General features: G+C 38.9%; 1 protein-coding gene across 7 annotated transcripts in view; it reads left to right on the forward strand.

Moving 5' to 3' along the window:
* LOC137240148 (uncharacterized) overlaps positions 1 to 25,768 on the forward strand; it is a 1,574,936-nt gene that overhangs the window by 1,155,607 nt on the left and 393,561 nt on the right. For all 7 annotated transcript variants that reach the window (XM_067766087.1, XM_067766090.1, XM_067766084.1 and 4 more), the window contains one exon: positions 1,616 to 1,814. In XM_067766087.1, coding sequence (XP_067622188.1) covers positions 1,616 to 1,814 — 199 coding nt within the window. The remainder of the gene's footprint in view (positions 1 to 1,615; positions 1,815 to 25,768) is intronic.

Consider the following 25,768-nt stretch of genomic DNA (forward strand, 5'->3'; position numbering starts at 1 on the left):
TGCTGTCAGTTGAAAGAAATGTACGTGAATTGCGTGTCTTACCATTAGTGGATGAGTTTGATTTGATTGGTTTTGTTTGTGCTAGCTCCAATTCTTCACAGAGCATGTCTAGGAACTTGAAGAATGTTTCTATGGTTGGCGCGTTGTCATCTTTGCTACGTTCAATCCATTTTTGCCTTGACTCGGTATCCAACTTAGATTCAAGAAGATGAATCAACCAACAATCCCTGTCACTTCGCGAGATGGCATCTAAACCACGAATGACTTCATTTGCGCCATCAGAAATCTTTCGAAGATCTTGTGCATTCCCTTGTGTGACTCCAGTTAACGACATAAAAGATTCAATGAATGAGGCGACAATGTGGCGAGGCCGATCATACCGCTCCTTTAGCCGATTCCATGCAGTGTCATATGATGTCTCTGTAATAGGAATATGTGTTAAAACTAGAGCAGCGTCATCTTTAAGTAGTGATTTTAAATAATGAAACTTTTGAGTATTCGTAAGATTAGGTTGCATATGAATTGTGCTAATAAACAAATCCTTGAATGATGGCCATGCTTTGTATTGTCCGGTGAATGGAGGTATTACGATTTTCGGTAGGTTGTTCGCCCTAACCTCATTTTGCGACGTAGATGCCGTAGACACATGTTCTAGAAACTTTGACTGTTGCTCAGCGAGTCTAGTAAGCGTAGTGTCACAATCTTCCTTTTGAGATGGCGGCATAACCGATAAGCGTAGTGTGCGAAGTTTGCCACGTGCAGACATAACCTTCCTTCATAAACGGCAAAGTCTACGTCGGGGTTCGAATAATCTTCATCATTGCAATACTTGTACATTGCCGTAGTAACGACTGAAAACTCTTCCCATAGCTCATTCAGTCGATCTAATCGTGTTCCTACCTCCTCTGTTTGAAAATCTGTTGGTGGTTTTTCTGCGTATGCACCCAGCCGCGAAATGGACCCTTTTAGCCGTCCACGCAGCTGCACTAATTCGGCCCAATCTCTCTGCATTGTGATCTGTATAACGATGAGCGCAATCCGGCTCGAAGGACCAGCTTCTGGCGAGGAATTGATAACTTCAATTTAATCACCAGATAAAGAAAATTATTGATCTTTGTTCAGTAGTGCACTTTATTCAACACTTGTATGTATAATGAAAAACAATGAAATGGCAATGATTATACATGCAAAAGGTCTTATATAGAAAAATGTAAGAATGACAGGAGATGAAGGAAACTGCAAAAAATGGTGATATTCGTGCTACCATATGTACATATCGAATATGATGGTTACCGAAGTGTAGCGAAAAACAGAGCAGTCGCTTTTACATTAAAACAGGTATGCTAATTTTATAGCATTCCTCAACAGACACAATTTAGTACAAACTTTCTTAAGCCGACTTATGCGGTTACTGCATAAGATCACAGGTATTACAAGTTCAGTAAATACACAAGTTGCATACCACCTTTTGGCTGATCGTAATAATAAATCCTCGTACACTTGTCAAGTATTGAAGCTAAGAACCAGAAACCTAGCCTAATATTTTCATTAAGAATATTAGCTTATTCTGTATTTAAATAAGGACCTAATTAATAATTTCTTTATTTTAATATAGATTCACGACGCATCTTTTGGCGGCTCATCTGATGACCAAGATATCCTAGGTGTCTTGCGAGGTCCTAGTACCTTTGCCAATGCATTTCTTTATGTTGGTCTTGGCACAATCGCCTTGGGGTTGGTTATATCATTTGTAGGAACGGGCGAAAAGGGCTTCAAAACAGTAGAGCTTAGGCTCATTGGACCTTCATTAATAGGTAAGAGTCCATATTTACATAGCTATGTATTGTTTATGATTTTGCGATTTGTTTTATTTATTTAAGTTGTAGCCTACAATAATACTAACAAACGAAATATGTGGCCTTACAGTCTGTATCCTTCTTCCGAAATTCTTACATACTTAGCTAGCGCTTAACCGTTTAAATTAGAATAGAAGAAAGAAAAATTTAGACAACTGCCAAAGCTCGTTGTATAGATCCATTTCGGGAACTGCTAAATTCCCTCAACGGCAATGTTTACTCGCCGCTGCTATAACCATTCAGCTATCACAGCGGTTGTTTGTTTGTCTTCATTATTTCTAATAAATATGACACTATGGCACCATTGCCATAAAACCAGTCCAATTTTCACATCCATTCTGCAACAGATGTAGCGCTGTGAATATCATTTGACAAGAAACAGGATAGAAGTAGAAATAATGAAGACAAAGAAACAACCGCTGTGATAGCTGAATGCAGGCGCGGATCTACGGGGGGCAAATAGGGGACATTTTATTTTTCAAATACTTTACAGAACAAAAATGAAATATCCAAAGAAAAAAAATATTCAAATGTTCAATACTTAAAGTATTTGAAAAATAAAACTTTGTATGGAAAATCTTTAAGTCCAAGGTGTGGAAATGAAAATATCTAGCATCATTACTGGGGGCCTTTTTTTTCTCAACAGAATATCATAAATAAATAAAATAAATAAATGTAAGGCGCGATAACCTCCGAAGAGATCTAAGGCCGAGCTTCTCTTCCAATTTGCGTCGTGCTCCTCTTGATATTCCCTACAAATTGGCCGGACGGGACCTACATGATTTTATGCCGACTTCGAACGGCATCTGCAAGGCAGATGAGTTTTCACTGAGAGCTTTTCATGGCAGATATACACCCGGAGCGCTTGCCAAACACTGCCGAGGGGCGACCCCGCTTAGAAAAATTTTCTTCTAATTGAAAAACCTTATTTCTAAAATTTTGCGCATGTGCTTTTCCTTGTGCTCAAGAACAATTTTTTTTGCACGGTTTTTGCAACAATTTTAAAAATAGAAATTTATTTCACAGAAATAAAAAATTTGCTCTTAAAGAGTTTTTAATTACAAGCAAAATGGTGTTTGAATTGTCGGTAAAAGTCTAGTTCAGGGGTCGACTGCTAATACGCGACCAAAAATATCGAGAGAGGTGTTAAAAGACGCGTATTGACCTCGACAATAATAATGTGAAAAATAAACTCAATCCAGTAAAAAAAATAACATAACATACATAAATTTTTCAATTCACATTGTCAGTTTTATTTCATATAAAATAAGATTTACTGGAGCACTTACATAAATGAAATGTTAGATTTCATTGTTTGATTTGCTTACATTAACTTTTTATAAATATGTACATTTTAAGAGCTTAGTTCAGCCAAGGAAAACCTTCCGTGCTCTTTGGTCAGCGAATATGGAAATTATCGAATCAAAACTAATGCTGCGAGCAAGGCTGGACTCCAACGCCAATGTTCCAAGGCTTTTCAAGCGTTTTTTGGCTCATAGTAGAACGTAAAAAATTTTTCACGCGAGACAATAGACTAAAAGAACGCTGCCCTTCAGCCACACTGACTGGAAGTGTGCAAAATATTCTTAATGCTATGCAGATGTTGGGAAATAATACTTCCATCTTCAAGTCATGAAATTTGTTCAGAAGTTGAAATAGTGGCAGCGAACCCAAATTTGCTAAGTGGATGGATTTGAGATGAATGATTTCATCCATTAGATCCATAGAAATATCGATACCATAAATCGTGCAGAATGCCGCTGCCTTTTCTCTGAGCTCTTTTTCCGTCAGATCCCGATACTTCACCAAAAAACTAAATTTAATCGCAGTGTCATTTACGGCTTCGAAACGTCTTGTCATGTTACCAATCAAGCAGTCCAAAAGAACGTAAAAAACTTGCTGTTTGAATTGAGTTTCGGAATCACACTCAGGCGATTCGCCTGGTAATTCATCGAACTGGCGCTTTCTTATCTTCCTTCTCTTCTCTGCGAAGGTATTCACAACCTCGATACTCCCTGCCAGAACCTTACATTCTTGAAGTATGAACGACCATTGTGCCATGAACTTCTTCAACTCATCAATCAGGCAACGTATATTTTCTCTTTCCACGTCCAGTGTGGCATTTCTAGCTTACATTACCAGATTTCGATGGTTGATTACCGTCAACACTTTGAGCCAAATGGAGGCTAAGAGGATACACTCAAATTTCCCTATATATGCTTCAATACCTTCCAAATCCGTTACTGTTTCTGAACTCAGATTCAAAAGCTTGATTTCATCAATAGCTTTCTTGGGGAATGTGAGTTGCGAAAGGTTTTACACTATCTACACGAGCAGACCATCGTGTTTGTGATATGCTGTGCAAGGAGCAATTCGTTTTTTCCTTGAGAATTTCCCATCTCTGAGGGCTTGCGCTAAAGATATTATACAATTTCTGCGTAATACCCAAAAATGTGATGACTTCTGCACAAAATTCAGCAGCTTGCACTCCACATAAATTTAAACTCTGACAAACATAAGGTGCAAATATTGCCAGGGAGTTATCTCTCAGGATATGACTCTGCGCTCTTTTGTAATGACCGCTCATATTACTGCCATTATCATACCCTTGCCCACGGTAGTCATCCAGTGGAATATTGTGCTTTTTTAGAGTGCTGCGAGTCAGCTCAGCGATAGGTTCTCCTGTTTTTGTGTTACAATCGACAAACTCTAAGAAGCGCTCTGTGATTTTCCATTTTCCGGAGTCCCTGTCTAATAAAATATAACGCAATATAAAAACAGTCTGCTCAATATGCGCCTAATCAGGGGTTGCATCCACTATTACTGTGTAATACTTGACGGACTTTCTCTCGTATTCTATCTTTCTAATTACTTGACTTGCACAGATTTCTATGAACTCATTTTGTATTCCATCAGAAAAATAATGTGCTTGGAGACGATTCTTTTTCATTTGAGATTCCCTCACATTCTGCAAATGTTCATGCAATAGGGGGTCATAATTGCTGATCAGTTCCAAAATACTCCAGCGAGCTGCTTAATTTTTAAGGGTTTCCTCTAAGAGAAGCTTCACTGAACTTGCATTTCGAATTCTCATTTCATATTGGCGCCACACTATATAGCAAGTTTTATGATTTTGACTATTTTCATCTTCAGAAATTTTGTCGTGTGGCCTCTTCCAACCTTTTTCTTTAGAATAACCTGAAGATTTTGTCAAAACTGATCGGGTATTTTCGGAAATTTTGTTGTTGCACTCCAAACGAGCCAATCACGCTTTACTTTTTCTCCGTTTTTTTAGAGTAGTATGGAGTGTGATTTGAAGAAAATGGCGACCACTTAAAACGTTGGGGAGTCGAAATAAAATGTGATTTAAAGTTAATTGAAGCATTTTTGAAAGATAGCGCTTATAAAATTGTGTCAAAAACGTTTATCTAACTAAAAATCATCCCTTTCCGCGGCCCTGAAAGTATTTAAAAACAGAATACATACATACTTTCGAAAATACTTTGAAATCGAAGGCTTACATTTTGGTATTATTAAGCGCTGTACGCAGATCAAAAAACATTCAAGAAACATTTTGCATTTTTCTTGAGCATGAAAATAGCAGTAGGCACACAATTTTGGCATTTCACGAAGCATGGCAATTTATACATGAATACCGCTTTTATAAAAATAAAACAAAATTTATGAAACTTTTTCATACCATTTGAAATTTGAAGCTCATAGCTGTTAAAATGGTAGAAATTGGTTTAGAAATTGCGAAAAGTTTCTTATATCAACAATCGGTTTTAGAGGAAATATGCTATATTATATATAAGACCGATCTCTAAAATTTTTTCCGACAACTTATGTGTCACATATGAAAGCATATGGTGAAATTTTAAAGTTCTAGATGTTAAAATGGGACAGAAATTACGAGAAGTAATACATGGTTGTGTGCGATATGCGCTATATATACGACCTATTCCTATGATATTTTTCACACAACAATATATGCTATATAGTTATCACAATCGCTTGTATGGGATATATACTATATATACAACCGATATTTAGGATTTTTTCAGACAACAATATATTTTATATACTGAAGCATTTGGTAAAATTTGACGTTTCAATCTGATAAATTGGGAATTATATGGGCTCATTCCAATTCAAGACCCCCGGTCCGCGCAGGACTTGATTTTCGATTTCGATGAAATTTTAATTGGTTGTTCTTTGGTCAAAATAATGAAATACGTGTATTTTTTGTTTCCTCAAAAAAATTTTTTTCCGATTTATCGGCAATTGAATTCTATAAAATGTAGTCGGTATTTTATTCACCTATTTCTTCAACTGTCAATAACTTTGTCAAAAATTAACCGATTCTCATGATTTTTTCTTTGAAATGTTCGTTATTATATTTACTTTTATATAACTTTGTAAACAACAGCATATAGTTTTAAAAAAATTTTGTTTAGTATTTAGTAAAAATTTATTTCTCAAAAACCGTTACTTTTTTTTTGTTTAAACTTTTTCTATATTGAGTGAACAGTTCATATTTCCACTTGGCTAAATGCCTATTAGCCGAAACTTGTTGTTTTCGAGATATGAATTTTTGAATATTTGTTATTATTTGTCCTGTTACAAAATCACTGTAATTCTGAAAAATAACAACAAATGAATGTTTTCCATAATAAATGTGATATTTTAATTAATTTTAAGCATTTGGCATTGATCGCCATGTATGCTGATATGTATTGCATTAATATATGGGAAAAAAGATTAATATTCAAAAATTCATATTTCGAAAACAACGAGCGTTGGCCAATGGATATTTTCCAAAGTTGAAACAAAAACTGCTCACTCGATATTGAAAAAGTTCAAGCAAACAAAAAAAACAACCGTTTTTTTGAAATATTAGTTTTTGAAAAAAGTAATAAATTTTTACTAAATACTAAAAAAATAATTCTTTTGTAACTATATGCAATTGTTTATAAATTTATATAAAATAAAAAGTAATAGCGAACATTTCAAAGAAAAAATCATGAGAATCGGTTAATTTTTGACAAAGTTATTGTATGCTGCAATGCATTGCATCAATAAATGGGGGAAATGTTTAATATTCAAAAATTCATATCTCGAAAACAACAAGTTTCAGCTAATAGGCATTTTGCCAAGTGGAAATATGAACTGTTCACTCAATACAGAAAAAGTTTAAACAAAACAAGTAAGGAAGGCTAAGTTCGGGTGTAACCGAACATAACATACTCAGTTGAGAGCTATGGAGACAAAATAAGGAAAATCAATCTGGGGTAACCCTGGAATGTGGTTGTATAACATGTGTATCAAATGAAAGGTATTAAAGAGTATTTTAAGAGAGAATAGGCCATAGTTCTATGGATGAACGCCATTTAGGGATATCGCCATAAAGGTAGACCAGGGCTGACTCTAGAATTTGTTTGTACGATATGGGTATCAAATGAAAGGTGTTACTGAGCATTTTAAGAGGGAGTGGGCCTTAGGTCTATCGGTGGACGCCTTTTCGAGATGTCCCCATTAAGGTGGACCAGGGGTGATTCTATAATGTGTTTGTACGATATGGGTATCAAATGAAAGCTGTTAATGAGTATTTTGAAAAGGAGTGATCCTTAGTTCCATAGGTGGACGCCGTTTCGAGATATCGCCATAAAGGTGGACCAGGGGTGTCTCTAGAATGTGTTTGTACGATATGGGAATCAAATGAAAGGTGTTACTGAGCATTTTAAGAGGGAGTGGGCATTAGGTCTATAGGTGGACGCCTTTTCGAGATATCGCCATTAGGGTGGGCCAGGGGTGACTCTAGAATGTTTGTACGGTATGGGTATCAAACGAAAGGTGTTACTGAGCATTTTAAGAGGGAGTGGGCATGAGGTCTATAGGTGGACGCCTTTTCGAGATATCGTCATAAGGGTGGGCCAGGGGTGACTCTAGAATGTGTTTGTACGATATGTGCATCAAACGAAAGGTGTTACTGAGCATTTTAAGAGGGAGTGGGCATTAGGTCTATAGGTGGACGCCCTTTCGAGATATCGCCATTAGGGTGGGCCAGGGGTGACTCTAGAATGTTTGTACGATATGGGTATCAAACGAAAGGTGTTACTGAGCATTTTAAGAGGGAGTGGGCATTAGGTCTATAGGTGGACGCCTTTTCGAGATATCGCCATTAGGGTGGGCCAGGGGTGACTCTAGAATGTGTTTGTACGATATGGGTATCAAATGAAACGTGGTAAGGAGTATTTTAAAAGGGAGTAATCCTTAGTTCTATAGGTGGACGCCTTTTCGAGATATCGCCATAAAGGTGGACCAAGGGTGACTCTAGAATGTTTGTACGATATGGGTATCAAACGAAAGGTGTTACTGAGCATTTTAAGAGGGAGTGGGCATTAGGTCTATAGGTGGACGCCTTTTCGAAATATCGCCATTAGGGTGGGCCAGGGTGACTCTAGAATGTGTTTGTACGATATGGGTATCAAATGAAAGGTGGTAATGAGTATTTTAAAAGGGAGTAATCCTTAGTTCTATAGGTGGACGCCTTTTCGAGATATCGCCATAAAGCTGGACCAAGGGTGACTCTAGAATGTTTGTACGGTATGGGTATCAAACGAAAGGTGTTACTGAGCATTTTAAGAGGGAGTGGGCATTAGGTATATAGGTGGACGCCTTTTCGAGATATCGCCATTAGGGTGGGCCAGGGTGACTCTAGAATGTGTTTGTACGATATGGGTATCAAATGAAAGGTGGTAATGAGTATTTTAAAAGGGAGTAATCCTTAGTTCTATAGGTGGACGCCTTTTCGAGACATCGCCATTAGGGTGGGCCAGGTGTGACTCTAGAATGTTTGTACGATATGGATATCAAACGAAAGGTGTTACTGAGCATTTTAAGAGGGAGTGGGCATTAGGTCTATAGGTGGACGCCTTTTCGAGATATCGCCATTAGGGTGGGACAGGGGTGACTCTAGAATGTTTGTATGATATGGGAATTAAATGAAAGGTGTTACTGAGCATTTTAAGAGGGAGTGGGCATTAGGTCTATAGGTGGACGCCTTTTCGAGATATCGCCATTAGGATGGGCCAGGGGTGACTCTAGAATGTTTGTACGGTATGGGTATCAAACGAAAGGTGTTACTGAGCATTTTAAGAGGGAGTGGGCATGAGGTCTATAGGTGGACGCCTTTTCGAGATATCGTCATAAGGATGGGCCAGGGGTAACTCTAGAATGTGTTTGTACGATATGTGCATCAAACGAAAGGTGTTACTGAGCATTTTAAGAGGGAGTGGGCATTAGGTCTATAGGTGGACGCCCTTTCGAGATATCGCCATTAGGGTGGGCCAGGGGTGACTCTAGAATGTTTGTACGATATGGGTATCAAACGAAAGGTGTTACTGAGCATTTTAAGAGGGAGTGGGCATTAGGTCTATAGGTGGACGCCTTTTCGAGATATCGCCATTAGGGTGGGCCAGGGGTGACTCTAGAATGTGTTTGTACGATATGGGTATCAAATGAAAGGTGGTAAGGAGTATTTTAAAAGGGAGTAATCCTTAGTTCTATAGGTGGACGCCTTTTCGAGATATCGCCATAAAGGTGGACCAAGGGTGACTCTAGAATGTTTGTACGATATGGGTATCAAACGAAAGGTGTTACTGAGCATTTTAAGAGGGAGTGGGCATTAGGTCTATAGGTGGACGCCTTTTCGAGATATCGCCATTAGGGTGGGCCAGGGTGACTCTAGAATGTGTTTGTACGATATGGGTATCAAATGAAAGGTGGTAATGAGTATTTTAAAAGGGAGTAATCCTTAGTTCTATAGGTGGACGCCTTTTCGAGATATCGCCATAAAGCTGGACCAAGGGTGACTCTAGAATGTTTGTACGGTATGGGTATCAAACGAAAGGTGTTACTGAGCATTTTAAGAGGGAGTGGGCATTAGGTATATAGGTGGACGCCTTTTCGAGATATCGCCATTAGGGTGGGCCAGGGTGACTCTAGAATGTGTTTGTACGATATGGGTATCAAATGAAAGGTGGTAATGAGTATTTTAAAAGGGAGTAATCCTTAGTTCTATAGGTGGACGCCTTTTCGAGATATCGCCATTAGGGTGGGCCAGGTGTGACTCTAGAATGTTTGTACGATATGGGTATCAAACGAAAGGTGTTACTGAGCATTTTAAGAGGGAGTGGGCATTAGGTCTATAGGTGGACGCCTTTTCGAGATATCGCCATTAGGGTGGGACAGGGGTGACTCTAGAATGTTTGTATGATATGGGTATCAAACGAAAGGTGTTACTGAGCATTTTAAGAGGGAGTGTACATTAGGTCTATAGGTGGACGCCTTTTCGAGATATCGCCATTAGGGTGGGCCAGGGGTGACTCTAGAATGTTTGTACGATATGGGTATCAAACGAAAGGTGTTACTGAGCATTTTAAGAGGGAGTGGACATTAGGTCTATAGGTGGACGCCTTTTCGAGATATCGCCATTAGGGTGGGCCAGGGTGACTCTAGAATGTGTTTGTACGATATGGGTATCAAATGAAAGGTGGTAATGAGTATTTTAAAAGGGAGTAATCCTTAGTTCTATAGGTGGACGCCTTTTCGAAATATCGCCATTAGGGTGGGCCAGGTGTGACTCTAGAATGTTTGTACGATATGGGTATCAAACGAAAGCTGTTACTGAGCATTTTAAGAGGGAGTGGGCATTAGGTCTATAGGTGGACGCCTTTTCGAGATATTGGCATTAGGGTGGGCCAGGGGTGACTCTAGAATGTTTGTACGATATGGGTATCAAACGAAAGGTGTTACTGAGCATTTTAAGAGGGAGTGGACACTAGGTCTATAGGTGGACGCCTTTTCGAGATATCGCCATTAGGGTGGGCCAGGGGTTACTCTAGAATGTTTGTACGATATGGGTATCAAACGAAAGGTGTTACTGAGCATTTTAAGAGAGAGGGGGCATTAGTTCTATAGGTGGACGCCTTTTCGAGATATCGCCATTAGGGTGGGACAGGGGTGACTCTGGTATGTTTTTGTACGATATGGATATCAAATTAAAGGTATTAATGAGGGTTTTAAAAGCGAGTGGCCCTTAGATGTATATGTGAAGGCGTTCTCGTGATATCCACCAAAATGTGGACCAGGTGATCCAGAAAATCATCTGTCGGGTACTGCTAATTTATTTATATATGCAATACCACTAACAGTATTCCTGCCAAGATTCCAAGGGCTGTTGATTTCGCCTTGTAGAACTTTTTCATTTTCTTCTACTTAATATGGTAGGTGTCACACCCATTTTACAAAGATTTTTCCAAAGTTATATTTTGCGTCAACAAACCAATCCAGTTACCATGTTTCATCCCTTTTTTCGTATTTGGTATAGAATTATGGCATTTTTTTCATTTTTCGTAATTTTCGATATCGATAAAGTGGGCGTGGTTATGGTCAGATTTCGCTCATTTTTTATACCAAGAAAAAGTGAGCTCAGGTAAGTACGTGGGCTAAGTTTAGTAAAGATATATCGGATTTTGCTCAAGTTATTATGTTAATGGCCGAGCGGAAGGACACGGTGGACTGTGTATAAAAACTGGGCGTGGCTTCCACAGATTTCGCCCATTTTCACAGAGAACAGTTACCGTCATAGAATCTATGCTCCTACCAAATTTGAGAAGAATTGGTAAATTTTTGTTCGACTTATGGCAATAAAAGTATTCTAGACAAACTAAATGAAAATGGGCGGAGCCACGCCCATTTTGAAATTTTCTTTTATTTTTGTATTTTGTTGCATCATATCATTACTGGAGTTGAATTTTGACTTAATTTACTTATATACAGTAAAGATATTAAATTTTTTGTTAAAATTTGAATTTAAAAAAAATTTTTTTTAAAAAGTGGGCGTGTTCTTAATCCAATTTTGCTAATTTTTATTTAGCACATATAGAGTAATAGTAGTAACGTTCCTGCCAAATTTCATCATGATATCTTCAACGACTGCCAAATTACAGCTTGCAAAACTTTTAAATTACCTTCTTGTAAAAGTGGGCGGGGCCACGCCCATTGTCCAAAATCTTACTAATTTTCTATTCTGCGTCATAACGTCAACCCATCTACCAAGTTTCGTCGCTTTATCTGTCTTTTGTAATGAGTTATCGCACTTTTTCGGTTTTTCGAAATTTTCGATATCGAAAAAGTGGGCGTGGTTATAGTCCGATATCGTTCATTTTAAATAGCGATCTGAGATGAGTGCTCAGGAACCTACATACCAAATTTCATCAAGATACCTCAAAATTTACTCAAGTTATCGTGTTAACGGACGGACGGACGGACGGACGGACATGGCTCAATCAAATTTTTTTTCGATCCTGATTATTTTGATATATGGAAGTCTATATCTATCTCGATTCCTTTATATATGTACAACCAACCGTTATCCAATCAAACTTAATATACTCTGTGAGCTCTGCTCAACTGAGTATAAAAAGTAACGGTTTTTGAGAAATAAATTTTTGAAAAATTCATAAATTTTTACTAAATACTAAACTAATTTTTTTTAACTATATGCTATTGTTTAAAAAGTTATATAAAAGTAAATATAATAACGAACATTTCAAAGAAAAAATCATGAGAATCGGTTAATTTTTGACAAAGTTGTTGGCAGTTGAAAAAATAGGTGAATAAAATACCGACTGCATTTTATGGAATTCAATTGCCGATAAATCCGAAAAAAATTTTTTTGAAGCAAAAAAAAAAATACATGTGTTTCATTATTTTGACCAAAGAACAACATATTAAAATTTCATCGACATCAAAAATCATGTCCTGCGTGGACCGGGTGTCTTGAAATGGTTGAGACTATGCTAAACAAGTAAGGAAGGCTAAGTTCGGGTGTAACCGAACATAACATACTCAGTTGAGAGCTATGGAGACAAAATAAGGAAAATCAATCTGGGGTAACCCTGGAATGTGGTTGTATAACATGTGTATCAAATGAAAGGTATTAAAGAGTATTTTAAGAGAGAATAGGCCATAGTTCTATGGATGAACGCCATTTAGGGATATCGCCATAAAGGTAGACCAGGGCTGACTCTAGAATTTGTTTGTACGATATGGGTATCAAATGAAAGGTGTTACTGAGCATTTTAAGAGGGAGTGGGCCTTAGGTCTATCGGTGGACGCCTTTTCGAGATGTCCCCATTAAGGTGGACCAGGGGTGATTCTATAATGTGTTTGTACGATATGGGTATCAAATGAAAGCTGTTAATGAGTATTTTGAAAAGGAGTGATCCTTAGTTCGATAGGTGGACGCCGTTTCGAGATATCGCCGTAAAGGTGGACCAGGGGTGTCTCTGGAATGTGTTTGTACGATATGGGAATCAAATGAAAGGTGTTACTGAGCATTTTAAGAGGGAGTGGGCATTAGGTCTATAGGTGGACGCCTTTTCGAGATATCGCCATTAGGGTGGGCCAGGGGTGACTCTAGAATGTTTGTACGGTATGGGTATCAAACGAAAGGTGTTACTGAGCATTTTAAGAGGGAGTGGGCATGAGGTCTATAGGTGGACGCCTTTTCGAGATATCGTCATAAGGGTGGGCCAGGGGTGACTCTAGAATGTGTTTGTACGATATGTGTATCAAACGAAAGGTGTTACTGAGCATTTTAAGAGGGAGTGGGCATTAGGTCTATAGGTGGACGCCCTTTCGAGATATCGCCATTAGGGTGGGCCAGGGGTGACTCTAGAATGTTTGTACGATATGGGTATCAAACGAAAGGTGTTACTGAGCATTTTAAGAGGGAGTGGGCATTAGGTCTATAGGTGGACGCCTTTTCGAGATATCGCCATTAGGGTGGGCCAGGGGTGACTCTAGAATGTGTTTGTACGATATGGGTATCAAATGAAAGGTGGTAAGGAGTATTTTAAAAGGGAGTAATCCTTAGTTCTATAGGTGGACGCCTTTTCGAGATATCGCCATAAAGGTGGACCAAGGGTGACTCTAGAATGTTTGTACGATATGGGTATCAAACGAAAGGTGTTACTGAGCATTTTAAGAGGGAGTGGGCATTAGGTCTATAGGTGGACGCCTTTTCGAGATATCGCCATTAGGGTGGGCCAGGGTGACTCTAGAATGTGTTTGTACGATATGGGTATCAAATGAAAGGTGGTAATGAGTATTTTAAAAGGGAGTAATCCTTAGTTCTATAGGTGGACGCCTTTTCGAGATATCGCCATAAAGCTGGACCAAGGGTGACTCTAGAATGTTTGTTGGGTATCAAACGAAAGGTGTTACTGAGCATTTTAAGAGGGCGTGGGCATTAGGTATATAGGTGGACGCCATTTCGAGATATCGCCATTAGGGTGGGCCAGGGTGACTCTAGAATGTGTTTGTACGATATGGGTATCAAATGAAAGGTGGTTATGAGTATTTTAAAAGGGAGTAATCCTTAGTTCTATAGGTGGACGCCTTTTCGAGATATCGCCATTAGGGTGGGCCAGGTGTGACTCTAGAATGTTTGTACGATATGGGTATCAAACGAAAGGTGTTACTGAGCATTTTAAGAGGGAGTGGGCATTAGGTCTATAGGTGGACACCTTTTCGAGATATCGCCATTAGGGTGGGACAGGGGTGACTCTAGAATGTTTGTATGATATGGGTATCAAACGAAAGGTGTTACTGAGCATTTTAAGAGGGAGTGTACATTAGGTCTATAGGTGGACGCCTTTTCGAGATATCGCCATTAGGGTGGGCCAGGGGTGACTCTAGAATGTTTGTACGATATGGGTATCAAACGAAAGGTGTTACTGAGCATTTTAAGAGGGAGTGGACATTAGGTCTATAGGTGGACGCCTTTTCGAGATATCGCCATTAGGGTGGGCCAGGGTGATTGTAGAATGTGTTTGTACGATATGGGTATCAAATGAAAGGTGGTAATGAGTATTTTAAAAGGGAGTAATCCTTAGTTCTATAGGTGGACGCCTTTTCGAAATATCGCCATTAGGGTGGGCCAGGTGTGACTCTAGAATGTTTGTACGATATGGGTATCAAACGAAAGCTGTTACTGAGCATTTTAAGAGGGAGTGGGCATTAGGTCTATAGGTGGACGCCTTTTCGAGATATTGCCATTAGGGTGGGCCAGGGGTGACTCTAGAATGTTTGTACGATATGGGTATCAAACGAAAGGTGTTACTGAGCATTTTAAGAGGGAGTGGACACTAGGTCTATAGGTGGACGCCTTTTCGAGATATCGCCATTAGGGTGGGCCAGGGGTTACTCTAGAATGTTTGTACGATATGGGTATCAAACGAAAGGTGTTACTGAGCATTTTAAGAGAGAGGGGGCATTAGTTCTATAGGTGGACGCCTTTTCGAGATATCGCCATTAGGGTGGGACAGGGGTGACTCTGGTATGTTTTTGTACGATATGGATATCAAATTAAAGGTATTAATGAGGGTTTTAAAAGCGAGTGGCCCTTAGATGTATATGTGAAGGCGTTCTCGTGATATCCACCAAAATGTGGACCAGGTGATCCAGAAAATCATCTGTCGGGTACTGCTAATTTATTTATATATGCAATACCACTAACAGTATTCCTGCCAAGATTCCAAGGGCTGTTGATTTCGCCTTGTAGAACTTTTTCATTTTCTTCTACTTAATATGGTAGGTGTCACACCCATTTTACAAAGATTTTTCCAAAGTTATATTTTGCGTCAACAAACCAATCCAGTTACCATGTTTCATCCCTTTTTTCGTATTTGGTATAGAATTATGGCTTTTTTTCATTTTTCGTAATTTTCGATATCGATAAAGTGGGCGTGGTTATGGTCAGATTTCGCCCATTTTTTATACCAAGAAAAAGTGAGCTCAGGTAAGTACGTGGGCTAAGTTTAGTAAAGATATATCGGATTTTGCTCAAGTTATTGTGTTAATGGCCGAGCGGAAGGACAGACGGTGGACTGTGTATAAAAACTGGGCGTGGCTTCCACAGATTTCGCCCATTTTCACAGAGAACAGTTAGCGTCATAGAATCTATGCTCCTACCAAATTTGAGAAGAATTGGTAAATTTTTGTTCGACTTATGGCAATAAAAGTATTCTAGACAAACTAAATGAAAATGGGCGGAGCCACGCCCATTTTGAAATTTTCTTTTATTTTTGTATTTTGTTGCATCATATCATTACTGGAGTTGAATTTTGACTTAATTTACTTATATACAGTAAAGATATTAAATTTTTTGTTAAAATTTGAATTAAAAAAAATTTTTTTTTAAAAAGTGGGCGTGTTCTTAATCCAATTTTGCTAATTTTTATTAAGCACATATAGAGTAATAGTAGTAACGTTCCTGCCAAATTTCATCATGATATCTTCAACGACTGCCAAATTACAGCTTGCAAAACTTTTAAATTACCTTCTTGTAAAAGTGGGCGGGGCCACGCCCATTGTCTAAAATCTTACTAATTTTCTATTCTGCGTCATAACGTCAACCCATCTACCAAGTTTCGTCGCTTTATCTGTCTTTTGTAATGAGTTATCGCACTTTTTCGGTTTTTCGAAATTTTCGATATCGAAAAAGTGGGCGTGGTTATAGTCCGATATCGTTCATTTTAAATAGCGATCTGAGATGAGTGCTCAGGAACCTACATACCAAATTTCATCAAGATACCTCAAAATTTACTCAAGTTATCGTGTTAACGGACGGACGGACGGACGGACGGACATGGCTCAATCAAATTTTTTTTCGATCCTGATTATTTTGATATATGGAAGTCTATATCTATCTCGATTCCTTTATATATGTACAACCAACCGTTATCCAATCAAACTTAATATACTCTGTGAGCTCTGCTCAACTGAGTATAATAACGAACATTTCAAAGAAAAAATCATGAGAATCGGTTAATTTTTGACAAAGTTGTTGGCAGTTGAAAAAATAGGTGAATAAAATACCGACTGCATTTTATGGAATTCAATTGCCGATAAATCCGAAAAAAATTTTTTTGTAGCAAAAAAAAAAATACATGTGTTTCATTATTTTGACCAAAGAACAACATATTAAAATTTCATCGACATCAAAAATCATGTCCTGCGTGGACCGGGTGTCTTGAAATGGTTGAGACTATGCTAAACAAGTAAGGAAGGCTAAGTTCGGGTGTAACCGAACATAACATACTCAGTTGAGAGCTATGGAGACAAAATAAGGAAAATCAATCTGGGGTAACCCTGGAATGTGGTTGTATAACATGTGTATCAAATGAAAGGTATTAAAGAGTATTTTAAGAGAGAATAGGCCATAGTTCTATGGATGAACGCCATTTAGGGATATCGCCATAAAGGTAGACCAGGGCTGACTCTAGAATTTGTTTGTACGATATGGGTAGCAAATGAAAGGTGTTACTGAGCATTTTAAGAGGGAGTGGGCCTTAGGTCTATCGGTGGACGCCTTTTCGAGATGTCCCCATTAAGGTGGACCAGGGGTGATTCTATAATGTGTTTGTACGATATGGGTATCAAATGAAAGCTGTTAATGAGTATTTTGAAAAGGAGTGATCCTTAGTTCCATAGGTGGACGCCGTTTCGAGATATCGCCATAAAGGTGGACCAGGGGTGTCTCTCGAATGTGTTTGTACGATATGGGAATCAAATGAAAGGTGTTACTGAGCATTTTAAGAGGGAGTGGGCATTAGGTCTATAGGTGGACGCCTTTTCGAGATATCGCCATTAGGGTGGGCCAGGGGTGACTCTAGAATGTTTGTACGGTATGGGTATCAAACGAAAGGTGTTACTGAGCATTTTAAGAGGGAGTGGGCATGAGGTCTATAGGTGGACGCCTTTTCGAGATATCGTCATAAGGGTGGGCCAGGGGTGACTCTAGAATGTGTTTGTACGATATGTGCATCAAACGAAAGGTGTTACTGAGCATTTTAAGAGGGAGTGGGCATTAGGTCTATAGGTGGACGCCCTTTCGAGATATCGCCATTAGGGTGGGCCAGGGGTGACTCTAGAATGTTTGTACGATATGGGTATCAAACGAAAGGTGTTACTGAGCATTTTAAGAGGGAGTGGGCATTAGGTCTATAGGTGGACGCCTTTTCGAGATATCGCCATTAGGGTGGGCCAGGGTGACTCTAGAATGTGTTTGTACGATATGGGTATCAAATGAAAGGTGGTAATGAGTATTTTAAAAGGGAGTAATCCTTAGTTCTATAGGTGGACGCCTTTTCGAGATATCGCCATAAAGCTGGACCAAGGGTGACTCTAGAATGTTTGTACGGTATGGGTATCAAACGAAAGGTGTTACTGAGCATTTTAAGAGGGAGTGGGCATTAGGTATATAGGTGGACGCCTTTTCGAGATATCGCCATTAGGGTGGGCCAGGGTGACTCTAGAATGTGTTTGTACGATATGGGTATCAAATGAAAGGTGGTAATGAGTATTTTAAAAGGGAGTAATCCTTAGTTCTATAGGTGGACGCCTTTTCGAGATATCGCCATTAGGGTGGGCCAGGTGTGACTCTAGAATGTTTGTACGATATGGGTATCAAACGAAAGGTGTTACTGAGCATTTTAAGAGGGAGTGGGCATTAGGTCTATAGGTGGACGCCTTTTCGAGATATCGCCATTAGGGTGGGACAGGGGTGACTCTAGAATGTTTGTATGATATGGGTATCAAACGAAAGGTGTTACTGAGCATTTTAAGAGGGAGTGTACATTAGGTCTATAGGTGGACGCCTTTTCGAGATATCGCCATTAGGGTGGGCCAGGGGTGACTCTAGAATGTTTGTACGATATGGGTATCAAACGAAAGGTGTTACTGAGCATTTTAAGAGGGAGTGGACATTAGGTCTATAGGTGGACGCCTTTTCGAGATATCGCCATTAGGGTGGGCCAGGGTGATTCTAGAATGTGTTTGTACGATATGGGTATCAAATGAAAGGTGGTAATGAGTATTTTAAAAGGGAGTAATCCTTAGTTCTATAGGTGGACGCCTTTTCGAAATATCGCCATTAGGGTGGGCCAGGTGTGACTCTAGAATGTTTGTACGATATGGGTATCAAACGAAAGCTGTTACTGAGCATTTTAAGAGGGAGTGGGCATTAGGTCTATAGGTGGACGCCTTTTCGAGATATTGCCATTAGGGTGGGCCAGGGGTGACTCTAGAATGTTTGTACGATATGGGTATCAAACGAAAGGTGTTACTGAGCATTTTAAGAGGGAGTGGACACTAGGTCTATAGGTGGACGTCTTTTCGAGATATCGCCATTAGGGTGGGCCAGGGTTACTCTATAATGTTTGTACGATATGGGTATCAAACGAAAGGTGTTACTGAGCATTTTAAGAGAGAGGGGGCATTAGTTCTATAGGTGGACGCCTTTTCGAGATATCGCCATTAGGGTGGGACAGGGGTGACTCTGGTATGTTTTGTACGATATGGATATCAAATTAAAGGTATTAATGAGGGTTTTAAAAGCGAGTGGCCCTTAGATGTATATGTGAAGGCGTTCTCGTGATATCCACCAAAATGTGGACCAGGTGATCCAGAAAATCATCTGTCGGGTACTGCTAATTTATTTATATATGCAATACCACTAACAGTATTCCTGCCAAGATTCCAAGGGCTGTTGATTTCGCCTTGTAGAACTTTTTCATTTTCTTCTACTTAATATGGTAGGTGTCACACCCATTTTACAAAGATTTTTCCAAAGTTATATTTTGCGTCAACAAACCAATACAGTTACCATGTTTCATCCCTTTTTTCGTATTTGGTATAGAATTATGGCATTTTTTTCATTTTTCGTAATTTTCGATATCGATAAAGTGGGCGTGGTTATGGTCAGATTTCGCCCATTTTTTATACCAAGAAAAAGTGAGCTCAGGTAAGTACGTGGGCTAAGTTTAGTAAAGATATATCGGATTTTGCTCAAGTTATTGTGTTAATGGCCGAGCGGAAGGACAGACGGTGGACTGTGTATAAAAACTGGGCGTGGCTTCCACAGATTTCGCCCATTTTCACAGAGAACAGTTACCGTCATAGAATCTATGCTCCTACCAAATTTGAGAAGAATTGGTAAATTTTTGTTCGACTTATGGCAATAAAAGTATTCTAGACAAACTAAATGAAAATGGGCGGAGCCACGCCCATTTTGAAATTTTCTTTTATTTTTGTATTTTGTTGCATCATATCATTACTGGAGTTGAATTTTGACTTAATTTACTTATATACAGTAAAGATATTAAATTTTTTGTTAAAATTTGAATTTAAAAAAAATTTTTTTTAAAAAGTGGGCGTGTTCTTAATCCAATTTTGCTAATTTTTATTTAGCACATATAGAGTAATAGTAGTAACGTTCCTGCCAAATTTCATCATGATATCTTCAACGACTGCCAAATTACAGCTTGCAAAACTTTTAAATTACCTTCTTGTAAAAGTGGGCGGGGCCACGCCCATTGTCCAAAATCTTACTAATTTTCTATTCTGCGTCATAACGTCAACCCATCTACCAAGTTTCGTCGCTTTATCTGTCTTTTGTAATGAGTTATCGCACTTTTTCGGTTTTTCGAAATTTTCGATATCGAAAAAGTGGGCGTGGTTATAGTCCGATATCGTTCATTTTAAATAGCGATCTGAGATGAGTGCTCAGGAACCTACATACCAAATTTCATCAAGATACCTCAAAATTTACTCAAGTTATCGTGTTAACGGACGGACGGACGAACGGACGGACGGACGGACATGGCTCAATCAAATTTTTTTTCGATCCTGATTATTTTGATATATGGAAGTCTATATCTATCTCGATTCCTTTATATATGTACAACCAACCGTTATCCAATCAAACTTAATATACTCTGTGAGCTCTGCTCAACTGAGTATAAAAACCTCTTTTCTGAAAAATCGGTTGTATGGTTTGTGTTTGATGTGAATAAAATCGCATGCTATAAAAATTTAAATTGAACACATGCAATGATATGTTGTTAGTTTATATGCACTCACCAGCCAGCATACATTGTAGGGTGGGGGTGGAGAAATAAGTCAAAAACTTATCTCGTAGATATTCGTATAGAACAGCAGTCAATAGGTTGGGGTAAGTCCATTTAGAGTGGTTTCTGCGTTTTATTCCTGCTATGTTTACCAAACAGAAAAAACACTCGCTGTGATGGTCCGATGGTTCACACCATATCACAGGATTTTGATACTTGAAACCAGATTGTGTTTATTTACCCATAAGTGTAATGACCCAGTACAACTTTTACATACGTAACCTGGAATCCAGGGCATGTTATAAGTGTCATATGGGGGACCGAATAAGCCCATATAAGCTCGTTTCAATAGGTCTGACGGATTCAAACGAAATTCCTTGAATACAACTAAACCAAAAACTGTTTCGCTTGTCTACACACCATCTCCTTGATGAACTCAAAATAGATAACGCAATGGATTACAGCAGCCACTACACCTACTATGTTAATTGAAAGGTGTTTTTTTATGAGAGTAATTCAAAAACTCCAGCTGAGTTGAGTAGAGCTGCAAAAGTATCGATATTAATATCGATACATCGGGTACTAGGTTCATGGGGCGATTATCGATGTTTTTTCTAAATAGCGAGTACTGTATTCCCATTTCTTATTCCATTTTCTAGTGGCAGAATTACCAGTGTCTAAAACTTTGGTAATACAAATAAAACATAAATAAATAAAATCAGGGTTTGAATTGCTTACTGAAAAATAGTAAAATTTACAAATTTTTGGCTTTACCAGCAGTGAGTTTTTTGTCGGTTTGGAATTTTTGTATACAGCTTACATTTGCATTTGAAAAATATTTCAGCAAAAGGAAAAAGCAAAGCAAACAAATTTTTTTTGTCCATTTTACTTCAGATATTACTTGAATGGATACGAGCTGTCGTCGTCAGCAGAAAAAAAAAACTTGAATATTTTACTGTGCTTTGAAGCTATAAGTATTTCATGATGAACTATTTTTAAGTAAACATTTTTCAGTTTTTTCACAGCCGAAATTCTGGTTTTGAATTACCTGCTGAAAATAAGTAAAAGTAAATTTTACTATTTCAGCAGAACTATTTGATTTTCAAAGGGACATACAAATTTACATACAAATTGTACGATGTATTGATCGTAATAGCCTTCATCTACGAGTAGGTATTTCTTGTTTTTATGTTGTTTTAACACCCGACTGATATATATACGCATGCTTCTACTGAAAAAAAAGACAAATACGTACGTACAAAATCTGCACCTCCACCGGTAGCTTGGTATATGTACTAGAGTCATTCGGGGCTTTTTCCGGGACCATACCATGGCATTTCAATGTAGCATGGCTCAATTTCTCGCGGATCGTTCAAAATTTGTCATCCAAGAGTAGCTCCTTGTAGAGAGACTGTCCTTCATTCGTACTATCGATGTGCTATCAATGTTGATGTTCCTTTGCCGGATATAGATCCGGTACGTTCCGGTAACAAAGCACCATTAAGGTACTAGCCCGACCATCTCGGGAACGATTAATATGACCACGTTTGTAGTGTACTCACGACTAATCAAACGCACATGTCGACTTCTATTTCACAACTAACTTTATTTCAAGGTATTCAGCTAAGTATACATAATTTGCAATAATAACTCTGTGTATAATAACTCTTGTGTATAATAACTCTCTGTTGCATATACAGATGTATATGTGTACATACATATGTATACTGAACAACATTAAACCTTCTAGGCAATTCTGCCCTCCCCACCCCCTGGTTCCATGAGAAACTTGGGGTAGCCCGAGCCTCGCCTGTTAAATATGTGTAACAGGATTACCCTCGCGTAGGTGAGGTTGACAATTGGGTTGCGGAAGTTTTGAATCTATAAAGCTTTGCTTATCAACCCCTTGAATCCCACTTCAGCGCAATGCTACCGAGCTACGTAGGTTACAAGAGATTAAGCGAATAACCGTAGAAACTCCTTAATACCTTAGAGAATAACTATTTTAAAACCATAAGCTGGTTAAGTGGATATCATTGCGTAACTCACGGGTGAAAATAGTTAATCCTTAGGTGGCCGCTGCACATATTTACGCTAAAACTGCATGGGTCCCTGGATACATTTTTTTTAAATAGAGGCCAAAATTTGCAGATGTTTGTGTTCGAAAATCTCCTCGAAGGTATATCGTGCCTTATGTTAGGTTACGTTGAACTGGCCGGTCTATTAGAACCTCACATAGATTGATTGAGTCCGTAGTGTTACCAGAAGTTTGTTTTAACGACCAAACTGAAAAACCCTATCAAAAACCAGGACCTATGTTATAAAATAACTCCGTCCTCTTGGCAAATACTAGAAGCTTCCTAGGACTTAAGCCACTTGCTGCTTCTAGATCTGACAGTTGTATCACTCCTAATAGCTGGAGTCCTAGCCTGGCAAGGGCACGAGCACAGAACGTGCTCGATCGTTTCCTCCTCCAATCCGCACTTCCTACATATGCTATTATATTACCAAGCCTTATGTTGATTTTTGTAATTTTTTTAAGGGACATTGTGTCATGTTCGTCAGAATAAGTGCAATAGTATACATGGCCCAATAAGTCGTTGCCACGCCAGTTTTTCAAATTTGTAAAATACGTAATTTAAGTCATCATTACGAGGATGTTCCACTTAATTTTTAAGATTGCAATTCTTCGTTACAGAGATATCTTATAGTATATGCTTGTTTTTTTATAAAGAAAGTGGACGTAATTGTCTGCCGATTGTATTTTTTTTTTTGAGCACTACCTCCTTGAATAGGAATATCTGAAGATGTTGCTCCCGACTTGAAGGCTGTTCAGCCGGGGTGCGTGTGCTCCTGGAGGTAGGCCGGCGCACCGGGGTCGATCTCAAGCGGAATATGCGTGTTGGAAATAAATAAGAGAAGACGAGATTTCTCGTTATAATTTGATGTTTTATTGGATGAAGATAATGTTATACAATTTAACAATATTACCTTTTGAACAGTTGTATGAAGCGGCGGAGATCATTGGCGGCAGATGCGTGCTGTACGGCAGTTGAAATCCAAGAGGCCGGTTGTATAGCAAGCTACAACCGTTGACCCGCAAAATCCTCCGTTTTGGAGGGGAAAGGCACCCACACATCAACCCCGACATGCATATGCATATGGGTGGTTATAAATTAATTCGAGTATCGAGTATCGATTTGCAGAGTTGCATTGGGGGGGTCGCAGATGCGGAAAAGTTAGGCATCCTGCCTAAACATGCCGGCCCCCCTTGCGTTACGCAACATCGTTTTCCGCCAATGACCTCCGCTGAAACGAGAAAAATGAATATAAGACTTACACACTAACTTAATCTAAACTAGGAGTTCGTCTGCGACGCAAAATGGCCGGGAATCCTTTCCGACTTGCTTAGCATGCCACATGAGCTAAGCTGAAAAAAATTAGCGGTTATGAACAGTTAGAAGTGAATATTTCTTGCCTTTGGTTTATACGTAACTCTAATATATAGAAGTTCAGAACGTGATATATGTATAATCTATGGCCAGTAAGGCGGGACGAAGAGGCCGAGGTCTCCGTTCCAGAATGGCACCATTTTTTTTGGTATTCTTTGTTTTTTTTTGTTTGTTCCGGATGGAGAGGCAGAGGTCTCCGTTCCAGACTTGCGGTTTTTTTTTTGGTTGGACGAAGAGGCAGATGTCTCCGTTCCAGACTCGAGGGTTTGAGGTTTTTCTGGGCTGGACGAAGAAGCCGAAGTCTCCGTTCCAGCGTCTAACTTGTCGTATCGCTCTCAAGGCAACTGTGGCATTTTATGGATGTACCGGGGCGAGCGGCCGTGAGGTTGGTTGGGTGAAGCGGAGGTGTTTTATTACAAACCGTATGTTAGAATAGATATATTAAGTGCATATGCGAAGCATATTATCATACGGTTTTTATCAAGCAGAGATGCATTATTTACGTTCACCTGACATAAATTTGCAGATTGGCGATGCGTTCTCCACGACGCGTTCTATCTGCACGTACCATTCTGAGATGGCATGCAACCCTGTCGTGTATTTCTTCGTCAGCTGACAGCTGGTAAGGTGAATTTGTGGTGTGCGAGTATATATATATACATATAAGTATTTGCTTGCCCTTGAAAAAAAAACTAGGTCACTGGGGCAGCAGCACACTAGGCCGGTAGAAACAGTTGACCTTTTCCCATTTCGGGATTTTGTCGTGTCGGGATTCTTTTATTTCGGGACCCGGATTGTTTTTGTACCGAGCCCTTATAATGACTGTTTGTGATGTTTGTTGTTGAAAAACAACAAGTCCTGCCCTCCAGCCAGAAAACAACAAAAAAATATCTTTTTAAAAAAAATGTTAAATTTTTTGTGCAAGGAGAGGTTTGTTTTTTTTTTGTTTTCCTTTTTTTTTTGAATTACTTTGTTGTGTATGACTGGTTGGTACTGCATTAAATGCCCACATGAGTAAAGAGTAGAAAACCACGTCAGTCCCGATTGTGATGTTTTGCGTTTTTATACTCAGTTGAGCAGAGCTCACAGAGTATATTAAGTTTGATTGGATAACGGTTGGTTGTACATATATAAAGGAATCGAGATAGATATAGACTTCCATATATCAAAATAATCAGGATCGAAAAAAAATTTGATTGAGCCATGTCCGTCCGTCCGTCCGTCCGTCCGTCCGTCCGTTAACACGATAACTTGAGTAAATTTTGAGGTATCTTGATGAAATTTGGTATGTAGGTTCCTGAGCACTCATCTCAGATCGCTATTTAAAATGAACGATATCGGACTATAACCACGCCCACTTTTTCGATATCGAAAATTTCGAAAAACCGAAAAAGTGCGATAACTCATTACAAAAGACAGATAAAGCGACGAAACTTGGTAGATGGGTTGACGTTATGACGCAGAATAGAAAATTAGTAAG

Source organism: Eurosta solidaginis, chromosome 2 (genome assembly GCF_040869045.1).
Source record: "Eurosta solidaginis isolate ZX-2024a chromosome 2, ASM4086904v1, whole genome shotgun sequence".
In the NCBI taxonomy this organism is placed as follows: domain Eukaryota; kingdom Metazoa; phylum Arthropoda; class Insecta; order Diptera; family Tephritidae; genus Eurosta; species Eurosta solidaginis.